The sequence below is a fragment of the Ailuropoda melanoleuca genome, chromosome 15, assembly GCF_002007445.2.
Source record: "Ailuropoda melanoleuca isolate Jingjing chromosome 15, ASM200744v2, whole genome shotgun sequence".
In the NCBI taxonomy this organism is placed as follows: domain Eukaryota; kingdom Metazoa; phylum Chordata; class Mammalia; order Carnivora; family Ursidae; genus Ailuropoda; species Ailuropoda melanoleuca.
Window position 1 is genome coordinate 81,599,818 of NC_048232.1, and position 25,563 is coordinate 81,625,380.

At 44.0% G+C, this 25,563-nt stretch overlaps 1 protein-coding gene across 1 annotated transcript in view; it reads right to left on the reverse strand.

Annotated features, from left to right (window-relative positions):
- Positions 1 to 3,881: 3,881 nt before the first annotated feature.
- Positions 3,882 to 25,563, reverse strand: part of FAM227A (family with sequence similarity 227 member A) — a 77,275-nt gene continuing 55,593 nt past the window's right edge. The window contains exons 15-19 of the mRNA XM_002914581.4: positions 20,075 to 20,232; positions 17,426 to 17,578; positions 8,711 to 8,851; positions 5,301 to 6,026; positions 3,882 to 4,096 (exon numbers count right to left, since the gene is read on the reverse strand). Coding sequence (XP_002914627.1) covers positions 5,939 to 6,026; positions 8,711 to 8,851; positions 17,426 to 17,578; positions 20,075 to 20,232 — 540 coding nt within the window. The 3' untranslated portion in view covers positions 3,882 to 4,096; positions 5,301 to 5,938. The remainder of the gene's footprint in view (positions 4,097 to 5,300; positions 6,027 to 8,710; positions 8,852 to 17,425; positions 17,579 to 20,074; positions 20,233 to 25,563) is intronic.

Genomic DNA, 25,563 nt, shown 5'->3' on the forward strand with positions numbered 1-25,563 from the left:
CCCACCGTCTGCAGTTGGGTTTCCTCAAACTGGTGCCTGTGGATATATATTCTTGGAGTTTCAAGAGCTCAAATACGAGAAATGCTTTAGTCTCAGAGAACTTAAGAATGAAAGATCATCACACACAAAAATTTCACTTTGTATCCCCTCTTAAACATACTTAACTCATTCAAAAGATGTTTATTGAATCCCTACTATTGGTCAGACACTGTACTAGGTGTTAGGCACTAGGGATTCACCAACCAACAAGATACAAACCCCAGTGGGGGCTATAGATTGGTATGTAGAACAATTACAGTGAAACTCAGACACACACACACACACACCCCAACACACACACCAGTCATTCGGGGGCTTTCTCATTTATGTAGATTTGTTTCCAAATTTGAAAAACTTCCAACTTCATACATAGCTGCCCAGAGAGGCATGCCCCTGACAGGCTGTTTAACCAACATTTACTAAACACAGCTTGATGGGGTGCCTGGTTGGCTCAGTCGGTTAAGCGTCTGCCTTTGGCTTGGGTCATGATCCCAGAGTGGTGGGATCGAGCCCCACATCGGGCTCCGTATTCAGCGGGGAACCTGCTTTTCCCTCTCCCACTCCCACTGTTTGTGTTCGCTCTTTCCCTCTCAAATAAATAAAATAAAATCTTTAAAAATAAATAAATAAACACAGCTTGATCCCAGCTCTCTGCTGGAGAAGGAGATGAAGCTAGGTCTCTGCCCTTCAGGAGCCATGAGTCTAGTAGGGGAGATAGACACCAAAACATAATCACAGAGGCTTATTTAGGGACCTGCAAGTGGTTCTGCTGGGTAGAAGGTGCTAGGGAGAAAGCAGCTCTCAGAAGTGAAGGGGAGAAGCCAAAGGTAACATCTGATGACAGCCAACAATTACAGCACTTCCTCCTTTCCACAGATTAAGGCAACCACTGGTCACGAAGACACTATGAGATAGGAACTATTATCACCCCTATTTGCTGATGGGGGAACTGAGGTACCACAAGGTTAAGTAACTTTCTTGAGGCTCACAGTCTGGCTCCAGCGTCCATGCTCTTAACCAATATACTAAACCAGTATATGGCAGACCTTGTATATACATATGTGATTTTATTTTCCGTTTATCTAAGTATGGTTTCAGCACACATAGGAGTGGCCACTAAGCCAGGCTTGCATAGTACAGATCAACCAATTACTAGCTGTGTCGTCTTGGAGAAATTATTTAACCTCTGTGCCTCCATTTCCTCATCTGAAAACCAGTAGTAACAGTACTGAGTTGCTGTGAGAATTAAATGGGTTAATACACGCGAAGTATTTGGGCTGCTGTGTGAAGAATGGGTTGAAGGGGGCAAGAGAGAGGCCAAGGAGAATATCTAGGAGAACTGTGTAAGTCAAAGCCAGGGGTGGCTTCAGCCAAGAAAGTCCTCTTGAAAATGGGGAAAATTGTACCTCACTCACAAAACTATAGTGAGAAGACAATAAAATAATGTGGAAATATGCTTAGAAGTGTTTAGTTCAGGGGTGCCTGGCGGGCTCAGTCAGTGGAGCAAGTGACTCTTGGATCTTGGGGTTGTGAGTACAAGCCCCACATTGGGTGTACAGATTACTTAAAAATAAAATTTTAAAAAAAGTGTTTAGTTCATAGTAAAAACCTTGAATTGTTTTATTATGGATAATTTCTAATATATTCAAAGGTAAAATAATGTAATATTTCCATCACCCTGCTTCAACCACTTTCAACACATGGCCAACCTTATTTCACTTGTATCTCCATCCACTTACTCCCTCTCATATTATATTGAAGCAAATTCCGTACATCATATAATTTCTTCTGTGAATATTTCAGTATGTATCTCTAAAACATAAGGACTCTTTTTAAAAACAGAACCATAATGCCATTAGCACACTTAAAAATTAATAACTTTTAATATCAAATATATAGGCAGCATTCAAATAGTCAACTGTCCCATCAATGCCATCTATTTTTTAAAGTTTGTTTCAACTGGGATCAAAAAATGTCTACATGTAGCAACTGACTGATGCCTTTCGACCCTCTTTTGAAAAATCTATAGATTTCCTTCTTTTTTTCCTTGTGACTTGTTTTAAAAAAATGGAGTCTTTTTTTTTTAAAGATTTTATTTGTTTATTTGAGAGAGAGCAAGAGAGAGAGAGAAAACATGAGTGGGGGGGGGAGCAGAGGGAGAGGGAGAAACAGACTCCCCGCTGAGCAGGGAGCCTGACTTGACTCAGGGCATGATTCCAGGACTCCAGGATCATGACCTGAGCCAAAGGCAGACACTTAACAGACCGAGCCACCCAGGCACCCCAAAAATGGAGTCATTTATTTAAAAATGGAGTTTTCCAGAGCCCGGATTTTGCTGATTGCATCCTGGTGTGATAATCTCCTCTGTTCTCTGTATTTCCTATTACAGTAGTTGGATGTAAGGTCTAGATCAGATCCAAGTTTGGTTATTAGGTAATGATTATTTTATAGGTGGTCTACCATTAGGAGGCATTTAATGGCTTCTAATCTTTTGGGGATGTTAGCAGCTATTGATGATCAACCTAGATTGATTAATTCATTAGGGGTTGCAAAATAGTAATACATTAATTCCATTGTTCCTTTTAATTTATTAAGGGGAATACTTCTAAAAGAGAAACGTCCCCTCATCTACTGTTTGGTTACCCGGTAATAAGGTTTGTATGGAAATGGCATGATAAATGCTGACTTTTCCTCCCTTATTTACCAGGTTTCAGAATAATGAATTGGTTCCCTAGTGTCTTTCAATGGTGACCGATTAATCTCTTTAAAGCAATATGAATCTTTAAGTGAAAATGTGTTTGATGTGCTTCAATCCATGGCAATTATTATTACTAAAATGCTTCAATTGTCCCAACCTTTTTTTTTTTTTAAAGTGAGCTCCACGCGCAATGTGGGGCTTGAACTCATGACCCTGAGATCAAGAATTGCATACTCTACCAACCAAGCCAGCCAGGTGCCCCTAAATTAGCCCATCTTTAGCCAATGAGATCTCAAGTTGGCTCCTGACTTTTTCTGACAGGACTCTTGTCTTTAGTAGCTTCTTTGTTGTCCTAGTGTCACAAGTCATCTCATGATTTCCTTGCCCTAGACTGGGAACCAGACATTTCTTCAAGGATCCCTGAATTCTTTTAGCGCAAACAGTATTTCAAGATCACAGTCTGGGCATCGCAACTGCAGTCTTTATTTCTAGGTCGTTTCAACGGACAGAGTTAGGAAATAGGGTTTTTGTTTCTGTTTTAAATAGCTTGAGGTATAAGTGACATACCAGAGAGTGCACATTTTTAAAATGTGTCTACACCTGAGAACCTTCCACAACAATGAAGAGAGTGAATATATCCATCACCCCAAAAGTTTCTTCAGACTTCTTTGTAACCCCTTCTATTCTCTCCTCCCCTCCCCTCTCTAGACAACCCATCTCTCGGTTACTCAGGCAACTGTTTGTTTTTAAACATAAAATACATCCTTAATTCATCATCAGTTCAAAATCAGGACAGTAGGATTTTAACTTTGTCTCTTCTAGCTCAACGTTGGAACTTCCTTTCTGCAATGCTGAGGACGCTGGTTCTCAGCAACACTGGGAATGACAGAACTGGAGTATTACACAATTACTCACTTGTTTTATCCATTACAGTAAATGCTTCTTAAATGTTAGTTCCCTGCAACGTTCTACCCCCTTCCCCTTATAAAGGGCAAAGTATTCCTCACCATAATTTTCCCTTTTAATAGTTACAAAGAGCAGAGACAGGTCTTTTCTTTTCTTTTTAGATTTTTATTTTTTTATTTGACAGAGACAGACAGCCAGCGAGAGAGGGAACACAAGCAGGGGGAATGGGAGAGGAAGAAGCAGGCTTCCAGCGGAGGAGCCCGATATGGGGCTCGATCCCAAACACCGGGATCACGCCTTGAGCTGAAGGCAGATGCTTAACGACTGCGCCACCCAGGCGCCCCAGGTCTTTTCATCTTGAACTTCCTGAGGGGCCTATGGTTAGGAATCCTCAGTAATTTCCAGAAGGGGTCTGTGCAGAGATCTTGGTCCCAAGCTGTGCAAAGGATTGTCCTGAAAGACAGCAATGCGGTTTGCCCTGGGTCCAGAAAACCAGGAGACCTTCTTCTGGGAGGGGGCTAGTAGAAACAGATAGGCTGACAGGCAATCACATGCACTATGGTCACTGCTCCCAAGACGGAGGGACATGAAAGGCCGTGGGAGCACATAGGAGGGGTCCATACGCCAACTTTGCTGGTGGTGTATCAGGGAAGGCTTCCCGAAGGAGAGGATGTCTATGTGGGGTCCTGAAGGAGGAGGAGGAATGAGTGAGGTTGGGACTTAACAGTGAAGAGGGAGAAGGGATTTTCAGGTACAGAAGCAGCAACAGGCAAAAGGGCCAGAAACAGGAGAGAGTGTGGCTCCTTAGAGAAACTGTAAATAAAGAGTTAACTGTAATTTGAATAATGGGAAGGGAAGGTGTGAGAAAGCTCTGGGCATTTTGTATGGCACCGTGCACATGGCAATTGCTCCGTATGTCCTGGTTTCAGGAGAAGTGTACGTTTCTTTCTTATTTTTTTTTAAAGATTTATTTATTCGACAGAGATAGAGACAGCTGCGAGAGAGGGAACACAGGCAGGGGGAGTGGGAGAGGAAGAAGCAGGCCCATAGCGGAGGAGCCTGATGTGGGGCTCGATCCCATAACGCCGGGATCACACCCTGAGCCGAAGGCAGACGCTTAACCACTGTGCCACCCAGGCGCCCCAGGAGAAGTGTATGTTTCTTAACAGCAATGACAACAACAATAGCTGGTAGCAATGACCAAGTGAAATACCATGCGGCAGGAACTTCGCATAAATTATCTTATTTCACTATCACAACACTATCACTAGGCAGGCATTCCCTTTCTGCATTCAAGAAAACAAGTTCAGAAAAGGTCGAGTCACACAGCTACTAGGCCTGAAGTCAGACATCTATTTTGAGGAAGGGTAGGGAGTCAAAGCCCTGAATTTTCTGGGGCCAAAGCTTGAATTCCTTCCTTATCACCCTTCCCCCATCTCTTCACCGGGACTATTCAAGTGAATATACGTATCTGTGGGAGACACTGGAGATCCCAAGAATGCACTTATTTTCTTCTTGATTCAGGCAAACAGCCATCTGCTTGTTTTCTTCCCACTGGGCATTGCCAGGCAGACTGCTCTAACACAGACCAGGTCACCCCCTAGTGATAAAAGCCACACCCGTCAGCCCAGCTCCTTCCACATATGGGCCCCTGTACCTCTGAGTCTCAAGGAAGTCACTTTCTCTTTGGTTCTTGGATTCCGCGCAGATTTAATGTATTTATTGGCCTCTACATCCTTCCCCTCTTCCAGACTGTGAGCCTTAAGGCCAGGGAATGCGTCTTTATTCATCTCTGTATCCTCAGGGACTGCTGCAGGCATGGTAGAAAACAGACATCTAGAGGGCTTGCTCAACCCCTCCAAACCCCAGTGTCCTCCCAGGAGAAATGGAGGTGACAATACTCACCTGGTGGGGAGCCACTAGGAGGGTTAACCAAGATAAGGTCTAAACAGGACTTACCAGAGAGCTCAGCACATCATTAAGTACTCAATTAATGTCTCCTATGATTACTATTACTGTGTTGTACGATAATATTATATCTTCCATAGTATTACTACTAATTAGTGAGTGAAAGAATTAGTAAGTCAATGCATGAGTAAATGAGGTGACTTAACTTCCATTTAAATCCTGACCTTGGCCCAGGGTAGAAGTGAACTTTAATATTCTTTGTCCCATGGACTGGGAACAACTAAATGTGTTGTGGCATTATTGTTTTGTTGTTTCTGTTTTAGATGAAACCCAACAACATGGGCCGGCTTCAGGCAAAAGTTGTCCCAATGCTTGGACAAAGATTCATCATTCAGGTGAGCTAGAAGGTGAGGGGTAAGGAAGCTGGCTTCTGGCTTCCTTTTTCTGCATTGGTTTTGACTTCTTGATGTCCTCCCTGTGGATGAATCATAAAGACACAAACAGAAACAGATGAAAAGGCCAGTGAGAAGAAGAGAATGAGGAAGTGAGTCTCCAGGGTTACATAAACAGCCTAAAATCAACCACTCAGAGGGAAACTGGTCAGAAGACTGGGGAATGAAGGTGAAATGGAAAGACTGTGTAATGTGTCTGAATGTACTGGGGGGAGATTTATATAACCAAGGGGAATTTAGAGATAAGTTGTGGTAAGTACATGAGGAAAAAAAAAAAAAGGCAAGAAAACAGGCAGATCAAAAAGGGAGAGAAACTTAGTTCCAGGGGTAGCAAACAGTTTTACAAGAAAGAGAAAAAAACCATAGCAATCTCCATGGCTCAGGGCAATTGTGTTGATGGTGTCACAGTGCTGATTCGTGATCCAAACCAAATCACCACAGAAACACACTGGGAGGATGGGACTGGAAGTATGTGCATACGAGAGAGAGCGCAATCCTCGTGTTCCCTGGTGAGAACTCAATGCCTAACACTGAAATATCAAGGAGCCGGAGGACCATGATATTTTGACAGCAATAGGAAAGCAAACACCAAAACAATCTGAAGAAAATGGAAAACGTGTTGCTGGGGAATGGAAAGGGGGTCCTGAGGAGTGCAATCTTATGTAACCAGCTTTGCTGAACCATTAACTAATTAATTTAATAAGCACTTATATTATGCTTTTCATAGTTAATCAGTTTCATTTTTAAAAAGATTTATTTATTTAGAGAGAGCGAGCGAGCACGTGTGCATGGTGGGGAGCGGTAGAGGGAGAGAGAATCTCAAGCAGACACCCCACTGTGTGCGGAGCTCACTGGGGCTGTATCCCATGACCCTGAGATCATGACCTGAGCCGAAATCAAGAGACAGATGCCCAACCAACTGAGCCACCCAGGCGCCCCATTAATCAGTTAATTTAATGCATACTTATATACTACTTTGCATCAGACACTGTTCTCAGTGCTTTACAAATGTTAACCCATTGAATCGTCATAACCACCTTATGCTCTACTAACTATTTCATTCCCATTTTACAAATGAAGAAACTTGAGACATAGAGAAGTTAAGTAATGGCTGTAGGTCACACAGCTAGTAATGGATGGAGGAGCTGGGATTAACAGCCAGGTGGTCTGACCCCAGAGCTGCCTCTCTATTTAATTTTTAAAGGATGAATGTGTATTAATATAAGCAAAAGAAATTTAAATCAGTGTGATCTCGTAAGAGGACTGATTCCCAACTTCACTGGTATAGAGAGTGAAGTTGTAAAATGTGGTCAAATGTTTAGATAAGCAATGAATGGAAGCCTAATGCTAAACACACATTAGCCAATCATGAATTCCTTCACCCCAAATTCCCTGAATCCTTACTATGAGCAAGCCATAGAAGCAGGTACAAAAGATTTAATGCTGAATGAGACGAGGTCCTCAAACTTGGGAGACTTATAGTACAGAGAGGGAGACAGAAAATTCCATCACTAAAGTAGGTCATACTCAGTGGAGCAAGCTTGGAAAAGCACAGAACACAAAGTAGGCAGTCACTAGGGCAGTTTAGGGAGACTTCCTGGAGGTGGTGCTGCCCATGCTGGCTTTAAGGGTCAGGTAGGAGTTGGCCAGGTGAAAACGTGGCTAAAGCATATTTAAGGAAGAGGACAGAGTAACGAATACTTGTTAAAATGAACTGAATTAGTTGTTTTCTTCTTCCATTCTGAAATATTAGAATGTTAGAAATAACAGTATTTATAAGCCCCTCTTAACCTGAGAGATTTCATAGCCCAAACCAGTGGGGTACAAACCATGCTGCTATACTCCAGTGTCAGTGGCTGTTTCTCTAATCAAAAGAAAAAAAAACTGATAAAACTTCTCTTCATATTAAGTTTACTTCTTAACACTTCTCTTAAAAATGGGCTGTAGGGCAGGCCCTAGAGTCTGGCTGCTGGTTTCAAATCCTGGCTCTTCTGTCTACTAAAGGCGAGAGCTTGGGCAGTAGTCACTAAACCTCTCTGAGCCTCAGCTCTCAGTGATAAAATGAGGACAACACCCCCCCATATCTTACAGGAGTGCTGTGGTGATTAAAGCTTAGAACAGAGTAAGGACCTGGCCAGCATGACTCTGTCGGGTGCCCTTGTCCAAGGTGATAAAATGAATCAATAAATAAAAGTTATAATTAAGGAAAAAAAATTAATCTGTAATCAAGTTGTAACTTCTTGACATATTATGTGTTACTTTAAGATACTAGGGGCACCTGGGTGGCTCAGTCGTTAAGCGTCTGCCTTTGGCTCAGGGCGTGATCCCGGCGTTCTGGGATCGAGCCCCACATCAGGCTCCTCCGCGGGGAGCCTGCTTCTTCCTCTCCCACTCCCCCTGCTTGTGTTCCCTTTCTCGCTGGCTGTCTCTCTGTCAAATAAATAAATAAAATCTTAAAAAAAAATACATTCTACGTTAATAAAAAATAAATTTAAAAATTTTAAAAATAAAGAATACTGACAGGGGTGCCTGGGTGGCTTAGACGGTTAAGCATCTGACTCTCGATCTCAGCTCAGGTCTTAATCCCAGGGTGGTGAGTTCGAGCCCCATGTTGTGCTCCATAGCCAGTGTGGTACTTAAACTACAAAAAAAAAAATTCTGACAGTGTTCATATTTCCACTTTTCCATGGTCTTTGTTAGAACAAACCTTAAAAGAAATGCAGTCGCCTTCTCAGGACTTCCTCCAAATTTCTTGTCAGGGGATTCCTCAATGAAGGTGGAAGGTGGGATGAACATGTGGTTTGCCTTCTTTTTATCTAATGCTCTTTGATCGATATTCTTCACCTCCCTGTGGGGAAATCACAAAGGCACACACGGAAAAATACTGCACAGTCGGCATGATCTTCTCACTCCTATTTTCATATGTAAAGAGAGACAAATACTTACAAACTTATTCATTCCAGAGCAACTGACTGAAGCCAGAGAGCTGACATCTCAGCTACTCAGTCCGGAGCCCCGGCTGTGTGCTAGTGGGCATGTCAGTCCTTGGGGACACAGAGAGGAATAAGATGTGGTCCCTGAATTCAAGGAACATATGCTCAAATCGGAAGGACAGGAGAAGAAACCAACAATCTGAAAGAGGGCCGCCTGGGTGGCTCAGCCGGCTAAGCGGATGCCTTCAGCTCAGGTCATGATCCTGGGGTTCTGAGCTCTCTGCTCAGCGGGGAGCCTGCTTCTCCCTCTGCCTGCCACTCCCTCTGCTTGTGCGTGCTCTCTCTCTCTCTGACAAATAAATAAATCTTAAAAAAAAAAGAGAAGATCTGAAAGAAAGCTGAATTTTGAAGGTGATAATAGAACCCACGGTTGTGGTGAGGACTAATGGAGTTACCACAGGTCAGGTGCTTAGCGCAGTGTCTGGTCCACAATAAATAAAGGAAGACATGCTCAGGTAAGGCCAGAAGCTGCTGCTGCTGTTCTTCTAGAAGACGGTTTCCAGTGGAGTGTGTTCAGACAAGCACAGGGTACACAGTGGGAATGCCCAACTGGGCGATACACCAGCTGCCTTTTGAAACGTGAGTAGACATTGACTTGATGAAGCAGCAGGTTGTGGGCACTCAAGGTAGACAAAATAGCAATAAGAATGCATTTGTGAGAATTAAGATCCTGTAATATACTTCTCTGCTGATGGAGGATAGATGCAGAGAGACCGGTATTAAAAAACCAGCATTAGGGGCACCTGGGTGGCACAGCGGTTAAGCGTCTGCCTTTGGCTCAGGGCGTGATCCCGGCGTTATGGGATCGAGCCCCACATCAGGCTCCTCTGCTGAGCCTGCTTCTTCCTCTCCCACTCCCCCTGCTTGTGTTCCCTCTCTCATTGGCTGTCTCTATCTCTGTCGAATAAGTAAATAAAATCTTTAAAAAAAAAACAAAACAGCATTGAACTTGGCCTGAACAGAGGTAGGGAAACTGAAGGGACTCCATTTTATTTTATTTTTATATATTATTTTAAAGATTTTATTTATTTGTTTGAGAGAGAGGGAGTGCGAGCACGTGCGCAAATGGGGGGAGGAGTAGAGAGAGAGGGACAAGCAGACTCTGTGCTGAGCGCAGAGCCCAACGCAGGGCTCGATCCCACCATCCAAGATCACGACCTGACAGACACTCAACTGACTGAGCCACCCAGGTGCCCCTGAAGGGACTCCATTTTAGAAAGGCTCCGTCTCCGCTGTTTTTCTGCTCGGCCCCATTTCAGAATAAGCCAGAGAAGCTATGTTCCCACTTCAAGGGGGAAGCAAGATGGTTAATCATTCCCTGAATATTGGCCTCGGCCCCAAACACCTAATAATGTCTGAGAAGAGCGAGATCCCAACATGTTCCAGGCTGACACTGGCATCAATACCCCTACCTTCAGTAATTTATGGACTAACACCTGTTGTTCACCTGACACTCACCTCTGATTGGGCCCTACCCTGGACTCCTGGAGGAACGAGCACCCTAGACCCCTTTCCAATATAAACCCCTAACCCAAGGCAATGACAAGACTCCTTCTCCTTTCCTTTCCAAGTCTCCCAGACATTCTGTCTACTATTCTCTACCTGTCATTTGTACTATTCCGTAAACTCTGTTTTCACTTTCTCTCTTGCATTTGATTTCTATCCTGCGTCAAGCCAAGGACCCTCTTGGCTGATCCTGGGGGACCCTCCCCAGGGTCCTCAGACTCAACCTGCCTGTATCGAAACCAATGGTTATTTCAACCATGGGGATCTTTTTCCAAGTCAAAGGAAGAAATTCTGTGGACACAACATTATTACTTTTGGGATCTTCTGCCACAACTTTTTCTTAACCCCGGGGAGCCTGTTTCTGCTTGCAACAAAGAGGCAAAGAACAGCAACAAATTGCATTTGTCCTTGTTATGATCACATTTTCTTTTTTTTTTTTTTTAAGATTGTATTTATTTATTTATTTATTTTATTTATTTTTTTTTTAAAGATTTTATTTTTTATTTATTCGACAGAGATAGAGACAGCCAGCGAGAGAGGGAACACAAGCAGGGGGAGTGGGAGAGGAAGAAGCAGGCTCATAGCAGAAGAGCCTGATGTGGGGCTCGATCCCAGAACGCCGGGATCACGCCCTGAGCCGAAGGCAGACGCTTAACCGCTGTGCCACCCAGGCGCCCCTGTATTTATTTATTTGAGAGGGAGAGTGATTAAGAGAGTACATGAGCAGGGGGAGGGGCAGAGGAAGAGGGAGAAGCAGACTCCCTGCTGAACAGGGAGCTCAATGTGGGGCTCGATCCCAGGACCCCTGGTTCATGATCTGAGCTGAAGGCAGATGCTTCACTGACTGAGCCACCCAGGCGCCCTGATGATCACATTTTCTAAAGGAAAAACACTGATGTAATTCCTTGATAATATTTCCTATATTGTTATTTCTTGAGATGTTGAAACCCACACATGCCCAAGGCTCATATTTTCCACTAGAAAAAGCATCTTTAGTTTGTGTGACAGAATCGTACATTGAAACGTTTCATGGAGTTCTGCAAAGAGCATTCTGAACAGGGGGTGCTCTGCCCCCAGACAAGTTTGAGGATCCGGGCTCTGGACCCACATGTCACTGAAGTTCTCCAGCAGCCACAGACCCTGTTCCCTCAATGCATGCCTCACCCACACACGTAAACTAGGCTCTTCCTCCACCTACAGCAGGGACCCCTGGATTGCCTTTTCTTTTCTTTCTTTCTTTTTTTTTTTTTTTAAAGATTGTATTTATTTATTTGACCGAGAGAGAGCGTGCACAAGCAGGGGGAGCAGCAGAGGGAGAGGGAGAAGCAGGCTCCCCACTCAGCAGAGAGCCTGATGTGGGACTCGATCCTAGGACCCTCAGATCACAACCAGAGCAGAAGGAAGACGCTTAACCGACTGAGCCACCCAGGCACCCCTGGATTACCTTTTTTTAAGGGGGGATTGCTCCAGGTCTCCCCAACTGCAGACTTTCAACCCCAAGTCCTATGCTGCTTTGGACCCTGCAATTTCCATGGCATGGGGTCACAGGTATTATCTCTGACAGTCGGCATTTACTGAGCACTTCTTTTGAGCCAGGCTTGGAGCTGGACATCTCCGTTCACCCACAACTACTCTGTGAGTACTATTAGTGTCCCTGTTTTACAGATGGTATCCAAGCCTCACACAGGCTAAGTGATGGACATAATTCATTCAGAGAGTGAGACAGAGCTTTGGTCTGTCCAACTTCAAAGCCAGTGCTTCTAAGTGATATGTTCTGTTTGGGAAATAAACTGGTAACTGAGGTCCCAAAGGAGTCCTAGCCCACCTGCAAGTAATATTCCATATGGGCATTTATCACCTTTTGTTTTTGTTATGGCCACCATTAAAAAAACAAAACAAAAACTTCCAAAAATATATAAAAGTAAAGAAAATTGCATAATCAACACCATTTACCCATTATCTAGCTTCAGTAGTTACCAACACAAGGTTAATCTTGAATCATCCATTACTCCTTTCGCACCCCCTCATCCCCACCCCAAATGGGTGATTTTAAAGCAAATCCTGGATACCATGTCATTTCATCCATAAACACTTCATTAGGTATCTCTTTCAGACATGACTCTTTAATTCTTTATTTATTTATTTTTAAAGATTTTATTTATTCAGTTGACAGAGAGAGAGAGAACACAAGCAGGGGGAGTGGCAGGCACAGGCAGAGGGAGAAGCAGGCTTCCCACTGAGCAGAGAGCCCTATGTGGGGCTCGATCCCAGGACCCTGAGATCATGACCTGAGCCAAAGATAGATGTTCAACTGACTGAGACACCAGGTGCCCCCCGACATGGCTCTTTTAAGAAAGTAACTACAAAACCATTATAATATCTACGAAGAAAAGGAATACAGCAATACAAGGAGTTCCCTAGTATGTTCCTTTGGAACACAGATACCAGAGTTCATATACTATAAACGTGCAGCTCAAGGAGTTTTCGTGGACTGAGCATACCTATGTAACCAGCTCCCAGATCAAGAAACGGAACACTGCCAGCTCCCCAGAAGCCCCCCTCATCCGTACCCTCAGTCAAACCCTACTTCCCCAAGGGTAGCCCTGCCCTGATGTCTAACAGCACAAATGTGGGGTTGTGGTTGTTTTTCTTTTCTTTTTTTTTTTTTTTTGAGATTATTTATTTTAGAGAGAGAGTGAGAGTGCAGGAGGTGGGGGGAGGGGCAGGGGAGAAGGAGAGAGAGGATCTCAAGCCGAGTCCCCACTGAGCTTGGAGCCTGATGATGCAGGGCCCCACCCCAGGACCCTGAGATCATGACCTGAGCCAAAATCAAGAGTCAGGTGCTTAACCCGCTGAGCTACCCAGGTGCCCCTAACAGCACAGATGGTGTTTCAAGGGCACCATTTTCTTTTGTAGACAAAATTCTGAGAATCGCTTTATTAACAGAAGGTATGCTGAGCTTCTCGATAATGCCTTATCCAATAAAAAGTGGATATATTTAGGAATGAGATTGCTAACACATAATTACAAAGTTTCTACTGACTGAAAATACCTATACTATAATTCACCTGATAAGGATGCCTTTATTAAACAAGGATGTCCTTATATATTTCTGAAATATATATGCTGTAGACTTAACCTTGAATAAATTTAATATTAGCCCTAAATTATTTTTGTCTTGCTCATGCCATAGCTAGGTATAACTATGGAGGCTAAGTTCTGGCCAATGGAATGAAAAAATGGAAGGTTTATTTGTGACTCACAGGAGGAATGCATTTCTTCGGACTTCATCTTCCTTTCTATTGGCTGGAATATGGACCCAATGACTGGAGCTCGAGCAGCTATCTTAGACCATGAGGATGAATCATGGGCAAAGGATTACGGAGAAATAAGACAAAAGGGGCTTGGGTCCCTGACACTGTGACCTGCCATATCTCTTGGACTCCTTTTTATTTTATTTTATTTTATTTTTTTAAAGATTTTATTTATTTATTTATTTGACAGAGATAGAGACAGCCAGTGAGAGAGGGTACACGAGCAGGGGGAGTGGGAGAGGAAGAAGCAGGCTCATAGCGGAGGAGCCTGATGTGGGGCTCGATCCCGTAACGCCGGGATCACGCCCTGAGCCGAAGGCAGACGCTTAACCACTGTGCCACCCAGGCGCCCCTCTTGGACTCCTTTTTAAATAATAAAAATAGATTTGCATCTTGTCTTAGCCACCATTTTGAGTTCTTCTGTCACTCGAAGCTAAACCTAATTCTAAGTGATAGAATTACCTACTATGGGCTTGGTCCTATAAACGGCTTTATGTGCCTTATTTTACTTGATCAGTACAACTCTCCAAAGTAGCAAATACTATCTTCATTTACCCAACAAAGAAACAGAAACTCAGCGATGTATATGACTGGTCCAATGTCACACAGCCAGTAAGTAAAAAACCCTAAGCCTCTGGCATTCCAAGGATCCCCCCTTCAAGAATTGTTACAACTACTGGGAGAGACAGACATTACAAAACATGTATGTTATAAACAGAATACACTACCTGGTGCATAGAAGTTGCTGAAAGTATTTGCTGGAATAATGAGTGAAATATAGAAGAAACATAATAAACCATAGTAACAGAGGCAGAAGCAAAGTGCCCTAAAGAACAATTCCTGTGGGGGCGCCTGGGTGGCTCAGTCGGTTAAGCGTCTGCGTTTGGCTCCGGTCATGATCTCAGGGCCCTGGGATCTGGCTTGTTGCTCAGGGGGCAGCCTGCTTCTCCCTCTCCCTCTGCCCCTCCCCGTGCTCATACGCATGCGCGCTCTCTCTCAAATAAATAAATAAAATAAAATAAAAAAGAAGAAGAACTGTTCCTGGGCCCTCTCCCTTCCCCAGTCCTGACCCTCTCCTCCCTCACCTGCATCTTTCCAATCTCCCCCCTTCACACAGCCTTGATCTTCCATTTTACATTGAAACAGCCCTGCTACTCACACATGGGGAGCCCTCATGTCCCCTCATGTCCCAGGCTCTGGTGTCTGACGTCAGCCTTGTTGAGACCACTCTCTGCCAAATCACCAAACCCGTCTCAGCCCCAGGCTTCTGCACCTGGCACCCCCACCGCGGATCACGACTTCCCTCAGCCCTTGCTTGCCTCAGCCTCATGGCTGGTGTGCCCTTACGTGCAGGCTCTCCCTCCTTCTCCTTGGCCCCATATTTTGTCCTCCCCACATATGTGGTGGCCCTCTAAGTTTCTGTCCTTGACCTTGGCTTCTGTAAAATAGGGAAAAATAACTGTGCACACTATTTTATATCCTGAGGTTTTTGGTTTTTTGGTTTTTTTTTTTTGTCCAATAATATATTGTGATCATCCTTCCTTATAAAATAAGAATATTAGGTCGACGTGGCCATTCTTCTTGGTTGCAGGGCACGCACATATGAGCGTTTATTAACCAATCCCCTTTTGATGAACATTTAGGCTGAACTGCATCTTTGTGGGGCTGGTGCCTAACAGGTTTTTGTGCGTGCCTGTTATCATAATTTGGAAATAACTCAACGGCATCACTTTGTAAAACAAAGCAGTTACCTATATGCTCATTGTTTTCTTTCTCTCCTACGATGGCAGATTCCAATGTCTTGCCAACAACAATTCCCCCTTTCTCCCTTGCTAACCGAATCCAGTGTTATTTTGGGTAATGAAGTGCCCAGCCAGTTCCATGCTGGTCCAGGCATGGAAATCTCATTTCTCTTTGCCAAATATTTCCTGAGCTGCTTTTGCAGCCAGGATGTCCACGTGAGAGAGTTATGGGAGCAGGCAGAGACGACATGAGAGAGAGAGATACAGAGCGAAAGAAGATTTTTCTCTTCTTTAGAGAAAAAGGTGCCAGCTAATAAATGGAGAAGGGATGGTGGAAGTAGAAAAATCACTATTTTGCAACCCCAACTATAATAATTGATTCAGGCAAAGACCATCAATGGATGCTAAAACCACAGGGCGAAGGTTTGGGGAGAGCAGATTCATTCAGTCTCAAAGAATCACACCACTTATGACAGACTAACTACATAAAACAGGGGTCTTCCAGTGGAGAGGTCTGGCAGAGACACCTGTCCGGCTGACCCGACACTGAGTGTCTCCTGATGCAGTGCAGTGTGCATACGCGACATCATCTGTGAGCTGTTCTCGGCAAAAAGATCTTCCCTGAATCCAATCAAGCATCTAGTATCACCCCAGTGTCCAGTTTACAAGAAATATAGGGGATTTTGGAATACGTTAAATGCTACCCGAAGAAATAATCAGAAAAATCCAGAATGTGACTTGGGTTTTCAAAAAAGTCTATGTTATTCAAAAAATTAATAATGTATTAATTGATTAAGGGCATAATAACGAAGGTAGGGGCAGGGCACTGTCATCGGTGAAAAGACACCAAAGAGATACGACAACAAAATATAATTCCCAATCCTTGATTGGATCCTGGAGCAGCAAGTAAAACCAAAAAGGATATTTTGGGCACCACTGGGGAAATCTGAATTTGACCTAATTACCGGAGAGAGAAAGAAAATGTGGCAAAATGTGGATAATTGGTAAACGCAGTGCGGGCATATGGTGTTCAGTGCACCATCCTTGCAATAATTCCGGAAGGCCTGGAAATTTTCTAAATAAAATAAAAATATTTTAAAAAGTCAGAAGGCACAGGAAAATATCCATAATACGCTGCTGAGTGGGAAAACAAAGTCTAAAAACCAGACGGACAGTATGACTCCACTACTTTTCTTTAGTAGTCTACGGGCCCAGGAGAAAAGGCTGGAAGGATTTATAGAGAAATGTTGGCAGTGGATACCTCCAGGTGCTTTTCCAGGTTTGTCTGTCTGTTTTTGTTGAATATAAATGTGTTTGTAGTTAGAAAAAAATAATTTGAAAAGAAAGATCTGGTCTCTGTTATTGTGGAGTTTACATTCTGACCACAAGACATGTGCTTAAGAGAGTCCCAAAGCTCGGCCCCCAATTAAAAATTACCATGTGCAGGAGCACCTGGGTGGCACAGTCGGTTAAGTGTCCGACTCTTGGTTTTGGCTCAGCTCGTGATCTCGGGGTTATGAGTTGGAGCCCCGCGTCGGGCTCCACACTCAGCAGGGAGTCTGCTCAAGATTCTCTCCCTTTCTCTCCCTCTCTCCCTCTGCACCGCCCGCCCCTGCTTGTGCTTTCTCTCTCAAAATAAAATAAGTAAATCTTTAAAATGCATGTAAAAAAGAAATTGTCGTGTGCAGGGACGCCTGGCCAGCTTGGTCAGTGGACCATGCAACTCTTAATCTTGGGTTTGTGAGTTTGAGTGCCACACTGGGTGTAGAGATTACTTAAAAGCTTTAAAAACATTTTTTTAAAAATTGTCATGTGCAACAACAGACAGATGCTCAAACAATGCCTCTTCCCTAAGCCCCTTAAGTACCTGAGGAAGTTTTCTTGCAGTCCTCTTAGGTACTCGTCAAAATAATTCCATTCATTCCAGTGCAGCCGGTTCAGTTGGTGGAGGTTGTCCTTTCTCTTCTTCATGTTGCTCAGGGTCAGGTCGATGATCTCAGCATATGTCAGGACGGACTCAGTGGCATCGGCCGTCAAGGAAAGGCCCACACTGTCAGTTGGTATTGACTCTGAGCGTTACCAGTAGGGTGCCCTACTGCATGGGGGAGGGGGGAGGGAGATGGCAGAGGAGGGAGAATGACCTGTTTCTGGACCAGATCACTGAAATCTGAGCAGGTAAGGACTCCTGCTCTCTGGCCGTGACCTACCGGGGAAGGCAAGGGACTATCCTCCCCAGTGGCCAGGCCATTCCCTGTCTTTTTTTTTTTTTTTTTTTTTTTTTTTTTTTTTACAGAGAGAGACAGCCAGCAAGAGAGGGAACACAGCAGGGGGAGTGGGAGAGGAAGAAGCAGGCTCCCAGCAGAGGAGCCTGATGTGGGGCTCGATCCCAGAACACTGGGATCACGCCCTGAGCTGAAGGCAGACGCTTAACGACTGCACCACCCAGGCGCCCCCATTCCCTGTCTTTTGACAAAGCCCTTCTCTCCTCCTGCTGATGGAAGGGCTAGGAAATGCTCTTTTCAGACTGCTGTCTAAAATTCTCACTCTGTATGGTGACAGATGGCAACTACACTTACCTTGGGAAGCACTTCGTAATGTATAGAACTGTCCTATCACTGTGTCGTACACCTGAAACTATGTAGTGAGTCAACTATACTTCAATAAAAAATAAGCAAATAAATACCATTCCTACTCTATTATCACAGCAGTGAAGAGGAAGGGGTTCCAACTTTCAGTCTCAAGGCCTCATTCCCAAATCATGTTTGTATGTTGAAAAATCCTCTGTTCCTTGCCCACCCTCTCTACCCCTTCTGGATTGGTCAGAATCTCAGGAGTTTGGGATTTCAATCAAGATACATCATCTTCTATGTCTCTATTTTCCTCTCTATAAAATAAGGATAATAGTTCCTGCCTTAAATGATGTTAATAATTATGATAGTTACTATTTATTTAGAACTAGCCATATACCATTTAATCCTGATCATAACACTATTGGTTTGGTATAATTATTATTTTATTTTTTTAAGATTTTATTTATTTATTTATTTATTTATTTATTTATTTATTTATTTGAAAGAGAGAGAAAAAGCAGGGGGAGGAGCGGAGGGAGAGGGACAAGCCAACTCCACGCCCAGCACAGAACCCAAAGCAGGGCTTGATCGCATGACCCTGAGATCATGACCTGAGTCAAAACCAAGAGTTGGCCGCTTTAACTGAATGAGCTACCCAGGTGCCCCTCATTATCCTGATTTTACAAAGAAGTTGATAAAGATATTGAGCTCAGAAGTTAAGCTGTGCTCCTGAGATCTTAAGGCCAGTGGGTTGCTGAGCTGGACTCAAACCTGGGGCTGTGTATCCATACCAGGCCCCCTCCACTATCCTACACTGTCTACAGAGCAGTGAGGTGATACATAGGAAAGCGCTTTATAAAGAGTAAAGTGCTGTGAAATGTGACCGTTAGTGCCCTCTGCCTATAGGCATATACATACGCCTGGGGATATGAGTTCTCTAAGGGCAGGTGTTACCTAGTTCATTCAGGAAGCTCCCCCTGACGGGGAGCTCTGTGCAGACAGGTAACGTCCGGGCTCCATGCCAAGCCTTTATTGCTATTGTGCCTGAATTCCTCATAACAGCCCTAGAAGGCAGGTGCTGTTATCCCATTTCATAGATAGAAAAAATGAGGCTCAGAAACAAACTGAAATTTGTCTAAGATCACTTGGCTGGTCAACAGCTGAGTTGGTTCTTGAGTCCAAGTTGACTTGATTCCATGTTCTGACCCCTACAGTAAAGCGCTAGGACTCAGGACACCAACATGTCACATCTGTTTTCTTAAGATCTGAGTTGGCTACCAAATCTTTAAGATAGGGGCGCCTGGGTGGCACAGCGGTTAAGCTTCTGCCTTCGGCTCAGGGCGTGATCCCGGTGCTCTGGGATCGAGCCCCACCATCAGGCTCCTCCACTATGAACCTGCTTCTTCCTCTCCCACTCCCCCTGCTTGTGTTCCTCTCTCGCTGGCTGTCTCTCTCTCTGTCAAATAAATAAATAAATAAAATCTTTAAAAAAAAAAAAATCTTTAAGATAAACGCTAAGAGGGCCAGAGATTTGCTGATGGGTCTGGAGGAGGGGTGTGTGTGTGAGGACAATGTTAGAAGAAACACATATCTGGACCCCAGATCCTGATCAGTACATCCTCTGGGGTCAATGAGCATATGGGAGTCATTATGGAGCTGCAAAGAATGTTCCAGCACCTAGTTAGCTTTCTCCCTGGTAGACGGGAAGAGATTTTACCCCCAGGGAAATTTGACTTGCCCAAGATCCCACGCAGCCAGTTCATGAGGCCAACCTGGAAAAAAATGAGCAAGATTCTGAGCCGTGGGCTCGTATCAATGACTACCCTTGATGAGCACGTGCCAGGCACGGTGCTAAGGGCTGGGTGCCTTTCCACACCCTCGTTCTGGGAGGAGGAAGCAGAGGCCTAGAATAATAACACGTGCCCTGCCCGTGGTGGAAAGGATATGGGATGCTCTTGGTTCTTTCCCTCCTGACTATCAACACGTCTTCACCATGCTGCCGCAGACTGGCATAGTTCTGGAGGAAGTACGCAATCAGAGGGCTCTTCCCATAAATGTTGAAGAAGTTGGACGTCAGCTCAGGGCTTTTGCAGGCTGGGTGAGACTGAGTGGGAAAGAGAGTGGAAAAAATTACATGCTGTCATTGTTACAGCATGGATTAAGAAATGTAAAGGTAGGGGCGCCTGGGTGGCACAGCGGTTAAGCGTCTGCCTTCGGCTCAGGGCGTGATCCCGGTCTTCTGGGATCGAGCCCCACATCAGGCTCCTCTGCTATGAGCCTGCTTCTTCCTCTCCCACTCCCCCTGTTTGTGTTCCCTCTCTCGTTGGCTGTCTCTATCTCCATCAAATAAATAAATAAAATCTTAAAAAAAAAAAAAAAGAAATGTAAAGGTAATAATGTTCTTTGTCCAGTAACTCCAATTTTCGAAAGCTATCCTAAAGAAATTACCCAAAGTAAAGAAAAAAGATTTAAGTACTATGATGCTTGCTGCAGAGATATCGACTATAGCAAAAGATTAGAATAATCTGCATGTTCAAGAAGATATTGATATTTCTATCCCAAGGAATAGTCATGCCGCTATTGAAATGTTTATGAAGAGTTGGTCCTAAGAAACGGCTTCAGGGGCGCCTGGGTGGTGCAGCGGTTAAGCGTCTGCTTTCGGCTCAGGGTGTGATCCCGGCGTTATGGGATCGAGCCCCACATCAGGCTCCTCCATTGTGAGCCTGCTTCTTCCTCTCCCACTCCCCCTGCTTGTGCTCCCTCTCTCTCTGGCTGTCTCTATCTCCGTTGAATAAATAAATAAAATCTTAAAAAAAAAAAAAAAAGAAACAGCTTCAGACTAATAGTTGATTAAAAAATTGAGATGCAGGGGCGCCTGGGTGGCTCAGTCAGTTAGGCATCTGCCTGTGGCTCAGGTCATGACGTCAGGGGCCTGGGATCGAGCCTCGTGTTGGGCTCCCTGTTCAATGGAGAGCCTGCTTCTCCCTCTGCCCCTCCCCCCACTCCTGCTCTCTCTCGCTCACTCTCTCAAATAAATAAATAAATAAATAAATAAATAAAATCTTCTAAAAAAATAAAATGAATTTTAAAATAATAAAAAAATTGAGATGTAAAGTCAGGTAGATAGCATTATATATTTCTCTATGAAACAAATCGGTTTAAAAGAAAGATAGGACACTGGAAGTATAGTTACCAAAATGTTAATGATTCATTCAGCAAATGTTTATTGGGTCACTACCATGTATAAACACTGTCCTAGGTGCTAGAGACTGAGCCGAGAAGGGGACAAATTCCAGCCCTTGTGGAGCTTGCATTACAGTTGAGACAAAGACAATAAACAATTCAACAAATAAAGGAATAGCATGACATTATGGAGTAATAGGTGCTTTGGATAAGAATCAAGCAGGGCAAGGGATGGAGGGTGGTGGGAAGGGGGAATGGTGAGGGGAGGAATCTTTTCCACAGGGTGGTCAGGGAGGCCCATGAGGAGGTAAGGAATGAGGCTCTTTTCTAAGTGTGATGGAAGCCACTGGAAGGTTTGAGCTGGGGTTCAACAGAACTGGATTCATTTCTCTACTGATCCCCTTGACTGGTGTGTAGAGAAAGGCCTGCCGTGGGCGCGTGGCCCTGAGGGGTGGTCCAAGAGGTCTCTGCAGGGGTGGGCACTGTTGGGCTGGGGCTGAGCTGAGCAGTTGCGGAGAGGGGTGAGACGTGATGGGATTGGCAATTCGCTGCTTTGTTGGAGGACTGAACATGAGAGTAAGGGGAGAAGTCAAGGATGTCACTGCAGGTGTAAGTCCCGGCTGCTCGGGTGGGAGGACCCAGGAAGGAACAGGTTAGTGGGGCAGGAAAATCAAAAAGTCTCCTTCGGATGCGCTATAGCTGAGAGGAGGCATCTCAGGAAAGAGAAAGGACTGGGGCCAACAGTGATTTGTTTCCCTTACTTATTATTCCTCTGCCTTTTCCCAACAACGTCAATAACGAGTATGTACTAAATACTAATTACTCAATGTAAAATACTTTTGTATTTAAAGAAAAAATACATTTTAAAGAAGCAGATATAATTTAACTTAAAAAAGTCTGCCTCGTGAATAAGGGCTGTGACAACACCTGAGTGCACTATTCTCTAGTACTTTCCATTTCAAGGGCTTCATGAGATTTTTTTTTTCTGTCTATAGCACAGTCTCTTAACCTCATCACTTTGACGTGTTGGGCCAGGTAATTCCTTGTGCTGGAAGATGTCCTGTGGATAGCAGGATGTTGAGTGGCATCCCTAGTCTCTAGATGCCAGTAGGACTCTTATCTCCTTGCTCACCCCGAGTTGTGACGACCTGAAACGTCTCCAGGCATGGCCGAGTCTCCTAGGGGGCAAACTCGCCCCCACTGGAGAACTACTCTTTGACAGTAAGATCCCACTGGCTTCACAGAAACTTGAGACTGGTGGGGAACCTACAGATCGCTTAGCCCGACAATCCCTAAAGCCCTACCGCCAAACTGGGGGCGCGTCTGTGTCCACTGGTCTCCAGGGAAATGAAGGCAACAAGGACAAAAAGATCGCCATAAATCTGACATAGAGTACCTTTGTTCACTTTAAGACCTTTCTTTTATTCTGAATGACCTTTCTCCTTTTTGGTATTAATGACCTTTCTTCTATGAAACGAGGGTGATGGTAGATAGCAGTCATTTTGCTTTAATGAACTTATTTAAAATTTTTTTCAAAGTCTAGAAAATTCCAAAGTGAATCCAGGATCCACTAATCTAGCTCTACATTCATCCTAGAGTTCTTCTTTTGGCTGTCAGAATCCATCCTCCTTTCCTGACCGGCCCTGATTCTCGTGCTTAGGGGAGTTTACCTGCCCTCTACTGCTCCGGGCTTGAGGGGACTTTAAGTCAGAAGTCCTGCTCCCCCATGAGGGCACTGGAGGGGTCCCCAGAGGTCTTCACAGGCTCTTCCAGAGTCTGCTCCTGGGATTTTGAGTCTTGAGTGGGGTACACTATAGACTGAAAACACATGGGGGTTCACCCATTCCAGACATGTCACCTTGAAGAGATGGGTCAAGGGCTGAAACTGCCATGATTCTTCTCCTGGTGCCTGGACTCAATTTCAGACTTTCTAGCTACTCAACAGCCTTCTAGTTTTTGCTCAAGTTGGCCCAGGACAGATTTTGTTACTTATAAGCAAAGAATTCCAACTACTGTACTTCCTTTCAATAATATTCCCCACAGGTAATTGTCCGTTTTTGCTTCCCTAACTTTGGAAGCAAGCAACATACTACCTTCAGCAACATCCAGTTCCATTGTGTAAGCATCTGATTTCTCCTCACAGGTGCAAGGCAGGGGAGGGGCCGTGGGTGCAGGGACCTAGGGACAGGAGTGGAAAGGGCTGGCTCCTAGCCACAGCACTGGGCATATGCTGGCCAGTGAGCAAGACGAGAAGTTCTGGAACATCAGATCCAAGGGGCAGGGAGAAAGCAGAGTAGGAGCCAGAGTGAAGGGTTGGCATCAGAGACCTGGCAAGAGGAGCGAGCTGGTTTGAGAGCCAGGGCTGCAGCAAGACCAGCAGATGGTCTGCAGCAGAGCCAAGGGCTGAAGCTGGTTTAAGATGACAGTTTGGACCTTAGGAAGTTCTTTCTTACCCAACATCTGACTCTCTGTAATTCCAACCCATCTTCCTCCAGAACCATGGGTTACAGAATGGTCCTTAAAATACTGGAGGAGAGCCCTTGATCTTCACTATGTCTCGTCTTCTCCAACCTAGACATCCTTAGCGCTTTCAATAACTCCCGGGCAGTCTCCAGCCAGGCCCCTCCTTCTGCACGCATGTTCAATGAAATGTTTTGAAGTGGGACTGTCCTCTTGTTCTAGACCAACAGAACTCCTTTTTTAAAAAGTTTTTTTATTTTGGGGCGCCTGGGTAGCGCAGTCGTTAAGCGTCTGCCTTCGGCTCAGGGCGTGATCCTGGTGTTCCGGGATCGAGCCCCACATCAGGCTCCTCCGCTATGAGCCTGCTTCTTCCTCTCCCACTCCCCCTGCTGTGTTCCCTCTCTCGCTGGCTGTCTCTCTGTCACATAAATAAAAATAAAATCTTTAAAAAAATTTTTTTTTAAAGTTTTTTATTTTGACACTTAGAGATCATTTTTATGCTATCTCTGAGGATGAAAACCCCTATTATTTTTTTACAAAATAAATTCATGTTCTCTATGAAAAAATCATATAATATTTTAAAAAAGGTAAAAAGTAAAAGATAAAAGTCTCCCTTATCCACACTTGCATGCCTAAGAATAAATACTACAAACACTTTTCTGGGTATCATTCCAAGCCTTCTTGTATGCACATACCAATTTATACCAAAAATATATTTCAAAAATAAAAATGGAATCATATTCTTATATAACATCTTCTTTCTTTAATTTTTCACTTACCAGTATCTAAATACATTACCTGTAATGTTCTCTTGATTTGTGAACTTTAGACACTGTCAACTAACTTCTTTGATGTTAGAAGCTAGAAATCTGTCTCACTGGACTCACATGTTGTCTACCTTGGATTCGGCTGCCTCTGCCCTTCGATATTCCTATATATATAAATTCCCCAACTGACCAATGTTGACCCATAGGTAGCGACATCTCTATGCCCCTATTCAGCAGGAAGAAGGTACCGAAGATAAGACCTTGCACCCTCGGCAACCTTAAAAGATTTAAGGGTCAACATTGTTCAGGGGGGAACATGATGAGGAGAATAAAGGCAAGCGAAATGTAGATAAAATTAAATTTCCTTACAACCTGCAGCCCACTGATAAACACCTGAGACATGCAGAGCACGACATTCCTCAAGGAACGCATGGCAGCTTTAATGTTGATGTTTTGTGGGAGACTGAAAGCAACCTTAGCTCGACAATAGCCAGACCTCCAGGATCCCTAAGTCTTCTTCAACGTGCAGAAATCCCTTTAGAGACTTCCTTTATCTCTACCCTCTCCCCCACAAAACTTAAAAGCATATAATGAGTCACTCTTCACAATCACAGTGCCGCTCTTTCTGCCCACGGGTCCTGTCCTCATGCTATAATAAAAGTGCCTTTTTGCACCTTAAAAAAACCCAAAACCCAAAAACCAAAAAAACAAACAAACAAAAACTGTCTCATTGTTTTTAATAGCCACAGTATCCATATTATGGACATTTCACAATTTAGTTTTTTATCTACAGGAATTTAAGTTTTCTTTCCAGTCCGGGTTAATGTAATGGGTGGCCACGTATAAACCTTTCTACAGGATAGGTCATCTGAAATGGAACTGCTAGGTCACAGGTGCATACATTTAAAATTTTAATGGGACATTCTAAACTCATAAAACATCTAAAAAATGCTAGTAAATATTTGTAAAATCCTTTTATTTTTAAAAAGTATTTATTTATTTATTTTATTTATTTGCCAGAGAGA